General features: G+C 30.0%; 1 protein-coding gene across 1 annotated transcript; it reads right to left on the bottom strand.

The window, feature by feature from the left end:
* Positions 1–4045: 4045 nt before the first annotated feature.
* LOC126898296 (uncharacterized) lies at positions 4046–4618 on the bottom strand. Its single transcript, XM_050672236.1, has one exon. The coding sequence runs from the start codon at positions 4616–4618 to the stop codon at positions 4046–4048; it is 573 nt and encodes a 190-aa protein (XP_050528193.1).
* Between the last annotated feature and the right edge of the window lie 4994 nt (positions 4619–9612).

Raw genomic sequence — 9612 nt, forward strand, 5'->3', positions numbered from 1 at the left:
GAATTTTCCTGATTTTAATAATAACATTTTTAGATATAGTTTTCTATAGTTTTCACTGATTCTGAAGTAATATTTTTTCTGAAAAACATTTATCGTGCCCGGCGTAGCCGGGTACTTCTACCGGAATCAGTGGCCTACTTATGATGACGGGCCGACGAGACTTACGCGCTGAAGGCGCGTAAGGCTCGAAGGACCCCGGGTCTGAGGTGGAGCCCCAGCTAGGCGGAGCCTACTATAAATTTAATATGATTAAATTATATTGAGATTAAATTTTAACATCAATATATAAAATCGTTGAATATAATTATATTATATATAATTATATAATTATAAGACTTATAAGTTAATTGTAATAGCTGTATTTTATGAATTATCAAACCAGTAAAAGAAATGTGACTCATTAACTTTTGTAATATTCTAACAAATGTGAACATATGGTCTAAACTAAATATCATCTTAAATGTATTAAAATTAAATTATTATACCTTATAGCGTGTTGTTTAAAAACGTCATTAAAAAATATATACTTTAATAATAAAAAAGCACTGTTTGTCAGTTCATTGATATTTGGTAAAACATATTTTAGACATTCTAAATTCAAAATTTAAAACAACAATGCTTAAAAATATTAATAAGTTGTTCTCTAAATCTAACTAATAAATGAAACAAGTACAAAAATAATAAATCTATTAACTGTTCCATTCTACCCTAACATAGGAGCGAAATGGGATATTTGAGGTTTTTTTTACCATTGTTATAAATATACATATTCATATTTTAACTAATTAACGATGCTTTTGGCAAGTGTATTAGGTGACAATGTCCTAAGTTATGGGTAATTAAAGACAATATAAGAAGGCTATGTTCTGCTCGCATGCCTGAGCAGGTTTTAGATTCAATCCAGAATTCAGTTCGTTTTTTATCGAAACCTAAGTAAACTGGTATACTATAGGATTTTCATTAGAGTATGTCGTCGGCAAAGCTTTGTTTAATATATTATCATTAAAATTTTCGCAATTATCTGCCTAGTTTTTATAAAGTCATTTCAATATAAAAATATCTTCATTGATTTTTTTATAACAACAGAATTTTGGGATATTTCAATTTTTTATGGGAATTTTTCCATATGGCACTTATTTTGGCACTAATTATTTCAACTATACACGTTTTGTAATTTTTTTAAATCTCTTTATATCGTTGGACAAAAATTAAGCGCCAATTACTCATAATATCGGTTTTTTAAGGTGTTATTCATCGTTTTGTGAAGAACGAACGATCTTTTATACGGATATTGCACCCTAGTAATAATCATTCTTTATTATTTCTAAGATTGCAAAACTCTCGCAGTCTTAGCCTTGTTATAGCGAAGACTTGCGTGTCATTTTTTCGACTTGCATTGGTGCCATGCTAAGACCAGTTTGGCTCATTACGAAATTTCCTAATATAATAATTTATTTTTAATCAAGGCATTGCGTGGTAGTAAGCAATTTTCATTATTAATTTTTACTTTTCATATTTTACAGTTTGGAAATACGTCTATGTATTTTTCAATTTACATAAATAATGATTTTCTAAGAAAAACAATACATTTATTTGTCATAAGCGGCTAATTTTTGTTTTGTGTATTGAAATTATTATTATTCCATTAAAAATTATAAAACGTAAGTAATATAAATGAAAAAGGAAATTGCTGACTGCCGTGGGTGGATACGCCTTGTGGCGGTCGAATGTTCTAGAATGTTCAGCCGCCGCCGCCTCTAGAAGATTCCTCTGACTATTTAAGGGCAAGATCGTCGCTCCAGTCAATCACTTACGCATTCTGTTTTAAACGCGCTTCGTCTCTCGCTGTTATTTGTTAGTTCGTTTTAATATAGTATAGTTGTTATTAAATCGTAAAAGTGTTTATAACTTCTATATATTACACCTCGCTACAGCCTCAATTCCTTTTTAGCTTCGCATGGAAGCGTGTTCTGTTTCTTCGAAAAATTGTCCTGGTAGTCTTAGCGTTTGACCATAGATTAGTTCGGCTGGGGATGCTTTCAATTCTTCTTTTAGTGTTATGCGTAGGCCTAATAAAATCATAGGTAGTTCTTTGGACTAATGGATGCTGTCTTTACATGTTATAGCGGCTTCTAGTGTTCTATGTACTCTTTCTATCATTCAATTTGCTTGTGCATGATATGGTGATGAACGTATTGTTTGAAAACCTAATATTTTTGATAACTCTTTGTTTAATGTTGATTCGAATCGTCTACCTTAATCTATTGTTATTCTATGGGGAACTCCAAATCTTACAATCCAATGTTGAATTAGGGTGGTGGCATATGTTTCTGCAGTTATGTCTTTTTTATAATAGGCACTGCCTCTATCCATCTTGTGAAACTATCGATCATAGTCATTATGTATTTATAAGTTTTAGATGGTGGTAATGGTCCAACAATGTCAAAGTGTATGTGTTTGAAATGACCACTTGGTGGACTAAATTGCCGATTGGGGTAATTGTGTGTTTGTATGTTTTTGTTTTTTGACATTTTTCACATGCTTTTACCCATGATGTTATATATTTTTTCATTGATTTCAATACGAATCGTGGTTTAATTTGGTTAAGAGTTCCTTTTATTTCAAGATGAGATAAGTTATGAATAGTTGAAAATACTTTTCTTTGTAGTAATGGTAGTGTGATTGGTCGTATTTTACCAGTGCTTCTGTCGCATTTAATTTTTCGGTCACCTTCTATTTCCATGTCTTGTTTTTTAGACTAGTATCGGTTAATATGTAATCTTTATCTTGTGCGTTGGCGATTTCTTCTATTAAGTTTATTGGGTCAGATGTATTTGATACGCTTTCGACTTTTGAAAGATAGTATGCTGTGATGTTGTTTGATCCGGAAATGTGCTGTATGTTAGTAATTGTGATATAAATGAAAGTTTTCGTTGCTATCGTTCAGATGCTTTTTCTAGTTTTTGTTTAAAAACATGAACATAATGGTTTGTGGTCTGTATAAATTGTAAAGTCCTTGCCTTCTAATAAGTGAGTGAAATGTCTACAATAATCGTATATGGTTAGAAGTTCTCTATCATAGGTCGAGTATCGCTGCTCAGTAGTTATTAGTTTGCGACTGTGAAAGCCTAGTGGAAGCGATTTATTATTAATTATTTGGTGTACAAATCCACTGATTGCCCTTTTTCTGGCATCTGCAGTAAGTGTTATTATGTGGGTGTGCTAAGTGGGTTGACTTTTCCAATAATTCTATACAAGTGTAAAATGCTTCTTTTGCTTCAGATGTCCAATTTATGACTCGCGTATCATATTTCTTGTTATCTGGAATCAGCTCATTCAGATGTAGTTGGTGATGTGCGAGCTGTGGTATAAAACGTCTATAGAAGTTAATCATACTGAGAAATTGCCGTAGATCTTTTATTTGATTGGGTATAGGCATTTCTCTAATACTTTTGACTTTTTCTGGATCAGGTATGGTTCCTTCTTTTGAAATTTGATTTCCTAAAAAGGTTATTGATTTTTGTCCAAAACTGCATTTTTCTAGGTTGATTTTAACAGCATGTTGTGCATGTGTTTTTAGTACTGTGTTTAGATGTTCATTGTGTTCCATTTTGGATTCTGAAAAAATCAATATGTCATCTATGTACGCTACAGTAAACGGTATTATTTCGTTTATAAACCTTTGGAATGTTTATGCACTGTTTCTTAGTCCATATGGCATTTTTAAAAATTCAAAGCTGCCAAATGGTGTTATTATTGCGGTCTTAAAAATGTCTTCTTCAGCCATTTTTATTTGATTGAAAGATTTTTCCAAGTCCAGTCTTGAGAAAATTGTTTTGTTATGAAGTTAGATGTTTACACCGTGTATGTGCGGTAAGAGATATCGATCTGGGACAGTTACTCTGTTAAGTGCCTTATAGTTTCCACAGTGTCTCCATTGACCATTTCGTTTTTTCACCATGACAAGTGGACTGCTCCAAGGAGAATTTAATGAGCGGCAAATACCTTCTTCACACATTCTTTTGAATTCTTGTTTAGCTATTTGTTATTTTTCTAGTGATAATCTTCGTACTTTGGCTGATATTGACGGTCCGGTTGTTTGAATGAAATGGACAGTTGAATGTTTTAATTCTTTTTGATAAGCTGGATTGATGACTTCAGAGTATTTTTTTAATATGTCTGAATAGGTTAAGTTGTGCTCGATTAATGAAATACTTAGTATATTGTCTGCTTTGAGCGGGGTAACTAGTGGTGTTGTTAAATGTGTAACGCCATCTTCAAGAAAATGTTTGCGTTTAAGGTTGATTTGCAAGTTAAATTTCGCTAAGAAATCCACTCCTAGAATACAACGAGTTACATCTGCAATTATAAATGTATAGCGAAATTGTCTACGAAGTCCTAGATCTAAAACCATTGTTGGATCTCCGTAGGTCCTTATAATTTGATTGTTTGTAGTGTAAAGTACTCGAGTTGAAATGTTAGATTTGTCTAAGTTGTTAGGTTTTATTATTGAAACTTCAACTCCACTGTCAATTAAAAATTGTAGATTAGATTTTTTGTCTAGGATTTCTAAGTAGTGAAAGTCCCTCTGTGTCTTGATTGTAGAAACGGAGAGCATTTTAGTTTTTCGTTATGATTGGCGGTTTTATGGTCCTTTTACATGATTTAACACATTTTTGTCCCTTACCGCGAAATTTGTAATGGAAATAACATAATGGTTCTTCTGAGTTGTAACGTGACCGAGATTTTGAACGTGAGTGGTTCCGCCGTGTAATCTTGAATAATTTCGTCCTCGCTGTAATTGAAGTTGTTTAATTTGTTGTAGGAGGTCCGCTAGTTTATTTTCTATATTATCTGGTATGTGTTGTTCTTGTATCTGGTTCACTGTGTTTATAGAGTCATCAACTACTTGGTTGGCCATTTCTGCAAGTTCGTCAACAATTGCTGTTTTTGGAGCTACTTCTAGTACTATTTGGGCTTGTTTAGGAAAGCGTTGTAACCACATTTGTTTTATGAAGTGAGAAGGACAATTTTGTCCGGCTAATGATTTGATTTTCGACAACATCAATGAAGGTTTTTCGTCGCCTAATGAAATTCCAGAAATTAATTCGCGAAATTTTTCTTCGTCAGTTCTACCATATGTGTTAATGAGCTTATCTTTTAAATTTTGATAACAGTTTTCGTTAATGTCTAAGTCTAAAATGTCACTTACTTTTCCTACTATGTCTTCATCTAGCATGGCCAAGATATTGTCAAATTTTGTTTGAGACTTACTTATGTGTGATAGTCTAAATTGAGCTTCGGCTCTTTTGAACCATGCAGCTGGGTCACATTTCCAAAATGGTGGCAGCTTTACGACAACTATATTTATATTATCTGCTGTTGTTTTGTCTACCATTTTTCCTTTGTCCAGGTCACCAATTTTTAGTGCTTCACTTATTGATTTTAAATAAATAAAAACACAAATTTATATAACAGAAAAAAATATAGACAGTTTATTGTTTAAAACATTAAGAAAATTTATATAAAAATTATATTAATGAGTGTACTTAATTACTTAACCGATTAACTGACGACTGGCTAACTAACTGATTGTCGCACCGTTTTATATTGTGTTGAGTTGTAGAAGATTCTTGTACGACGCGATCGAGAACATTCGCGCGTATATGCATTTTGTGTTGCCTATCCGTCGCGAAGATTCTTGATCATTCCATAGTCACTACAGTATTAATGTTTGATATAATCGAAATGATAAAATGTTACTCTGAAATAGATTTAATCTAAACTTCAATTGTGTTCAATTTAAAAATTGAAATTACGATTCATAATTTTTTTATTAATATCGAAGTAATTCCCGCATGAATGTGAAATTGATAGAATTGTAATTAATTTTTTTTTTTTTGTAATTGCTTGTTACAATATACTAATTATTAAACTCAAATAGAAATTGAGAACCCTAAACTTAGAAAAATAAAATTTTTTAAACTTTGTTGTCTTTATCCATTATATTATATAATTGTATATTGAGAACAACCCTAAATTAGAGCACTTACATTATTTTCATTAAATGACTAGTCATAGAAGTAGCTACTTCTATTTATGGATTTTTTCAAAAGTGTATTAGTAAAATAATTATTATTTTGAAGTTTTTCGAAAATTTTGTTTCACTCAAAAGACCAATTTTTCATGAATATTTTAAAACAGTTTACATATTATAATTTAAAATTTTTTTAGGTGCCCTTATTTTTTTTATTTAGGTCCCGCAACATGGCAGGCGTGTGACAAGACCACCTGTCATGTTATGTCATGTTATATCTATATTTTTTTTATAGGTTTTATATGATATTGGGAGATGCGTATATATTATTAGTACAATGTGGTGACGTAGTGCATTTTATTACGGGGTGTCACAACGTCTTGCAAGCTAAGTTTAACTGTTCACAACCATTCGCTTACTTGGGACGTATACCCGCCGTGCTTAGCGATAATGCCGTGATTAATAGCCAGTGGGTACCCGAAGACGTTCATCGTATTCTCTAATAATAAAAGTGTAGGTGTAATTATTTTTTTTATTAATATCTGTTTTTTTTCTCTCTGTTCCCCTTTAATTTGTAGACAAGGTTTTTTGACCGTTCGGTTTTTTGCCTCGTATTAACTTAATTTCTTTTTTGTTTTATTTTACTTAATAAATTCCCTTTAATTTAACTAAACCATCATATATTTCTTTTTTTTTGCGTGTTCCATCTTCAATGGACTCGTGTATTTTTTTCTTTTAAAAATCACCTCCCCTAGTTTATAAGGTACGGGCAACGGCCTTGTATAAGGTCATCCCTGATCTATATTGTTATGTAACAACTGTCACGAGGTTTTGGTGTACATCAACTAACAACGACTCAACTATATCTATAATAATAATTAATCTATAATAATTTTATAGATTTTTTTTTAATTGTTTTAATGTACAAAATTTAACTACTCTTTAAAATCCTACTGTAGTCCGACAATACATTGTCTGACCCAGTAGTTTGACGACCCTTTTCTTATTAATTTTTCAATGCGTCATGAAAGTTACAAATTTTTCGTTGCGGCCAATTAGTTTGATTTTTTATAATATTTGTAACCTTTCATATTAATATCAATATTTTCAAAATAAATACTCCAAATCATTTCAATGAATATATATAATGACTTATCCTGAAGATCCTGTTTGATTATTATGATGAGAAGTGGTGTATTTTTCATTTATTTAAATATTTAATCATCGCATCGGTTTAATATCGACAATAAATATCGAATATGAAATATTAGAAAAATATTAGTATTAAATGCAATTTTATATTTTACGCATTACAAAATTAAAATTCTAACTATTAAATAGTATTAAATGTTGATATTATTATTATGTTTAAATGATTAAATACAGTGCCTAAGTTGTCTGGGTCATTTTATATTTATTCTGTAACCAGGTCCGCCTCTTCCAATTACAAATGTAATTATTTTAACAAATTTACTTTAGGGCTTGATTATAATGGTAATATATTAACTCAACAATAATAAAAGATGTATTCTTTTATTGCTATTGCTATTTAATAAATTACCCACTCTCACGGAAAGTTGATTAAATCAACCAAAACACTTATATAAAGTGTTTAGTAAGTAAGGAAAGAGCTTCTATTGTTCATATTATGTATAATAGTTAACCTGTTTTTTTATTTACTGAATAGTCTGTATATTTTATAATTATATACAAAAAATAATTATTTATTCTATAATACAAATTGTTATTTTTGTTTAATATTTAACCATAAACCATACTTTTTCATTATATTCAAAAATTTAATTTTTAATAAGACATTTCAAATTGTACAAAGTATTATGGGCAACAACCAAGTCTCAACCAAAGTATAAATATCTGTCTAAAATATCTAAAAGAATTTTCTTACAATTACTCATATATTTATTATTATTAACAATTTTATGACGACTACCCTAACTTAAAGTGCAACACGATTTTTCAGTATATTAAAAATACTATTTTATTTGAATTACTAATTTTCAAATCCCTTAAAATTTGAAAATTGATAATACATTTGAAATCAGCAGTCTAGAAAACATATTGCCATATACCTATTATATAAAATATTTTATTTCTATTATTAAATGTAATATAAGCGATAAATTTAACATAGAGCAAGGAAAATTTCAATACTTTATTGTTTTTACAATAAACATTTATTACTATGTACTTACCAACTACATTATACACGTTTTATTTCCATTTATTTAATTCGTAATGTATATTAATTAGCATAGAGGGAGATGCTGATGTGACAATTCTACTCGTCTGTAGCCCAGAGCTACTGACGTTCAACTAACAAAGGGCAGTTGTGTTTGAGTGGCCATTATAGACATAGATTTCAATACTATTACTTATGTCTTATTTATATTATTTATAACTTAACTTGTTTTATTCAACGACCCGTCTATCGCCAATAGTCATCATAGCCAACCAACTCAATCTCACTTGGATATACCTACTAACCAACTGTACTAAGATTCAGGTCAGACGTATTGTACATTACACATAACTTATATTTACTGAACATCTAAAATATAACTTTACTTTATCGTTGACATAAAACAATAGTCTAATTTTATTCAATAATCTATCCCCATTAACTAAAATACACGATTGCCTGGGTCTCCTTCAGGTAATTAAAACTCATTTAAGGAGATAGGGATGATATTTGGTCAGACGTCGGGTAGCTTCCTCTTTTTGGTTTTTTCCAAGATCCTCAAGTATTAAACAAGCCCCTAACATATAGTGGAGGCGCCGGTCTTTGTATTTTAATCGATTTATACTTTCTATTTTTTTTAAGGCACTCATATACGAAGTCGATTCCTCTAAAGTGTACTCGAGTTACAGTTAGATTATTTAAGTAATATTTGTTATTATTAATATTATAATTTTTTCTGAAGTGTCAAATGCTGTTTGGGCGTAATAATAAATTCTATTATTTTGGTTTTGTTAATAAGTATATAATTTATAAAAATATGCAAATTTTTATCGAACTGTTATCATATTCGGGAGATGTGGAAATAGATATAGATAAATATCTTAAGTATTTCGATCGCGTAGTAAAAGCGAAACAATGGGATGATAATAAAAAACTTTCTATGTTACCCTTATATTTACAGGATCATGCACTTAAAATATTTGAATTTATAGAATATTGATCGACAAATTTAACTTGGAAAAATGTTAAACTGTCATTAATTAATTTTAACTCTTACAATAATCTAAATTTAATAAGAAAAAATTTAATTGTGATGAAAATGACGGATAGTGAATTGGTTTAAAAATGTTTAGTAAGAGTAGTAGCAGAATGTCGTAGGTTTAAAGGTATCATGTCGGAAAAACATATCATACAGTATTTTTTTAAGATACTACCAGTTAAAATAATTGATACATTTAGGTCATTAGATAATAGTACAGTAGATAAATTAATAGAAAATATTTTAAGAATTGAAAGAAATACAAATTTGATAAATGACGACAACAATGCTGGCATTTTGAAAACGGAATTAGATTCTCTTTAAAAAAANAGATTT

The sequence above is a fragment of the Daktulosphaira vitifoliae genome, unplaced genomic scaffold (assembly GCF_025091365.1).
Source record: "Daktulosphaira vitifoliae isolate Bord-2020 unplaced genomic scaffold, ASM2509136v1 Scaffold_2, whole genome shotgun sequence".
Lineage (NCBI taxonomy): Eukaryota > Metazoa > Arthropoda > Insecta > Hemiptera > Phylloxeridae > Daktulosphaira > Daktulosphaira vitifoliae.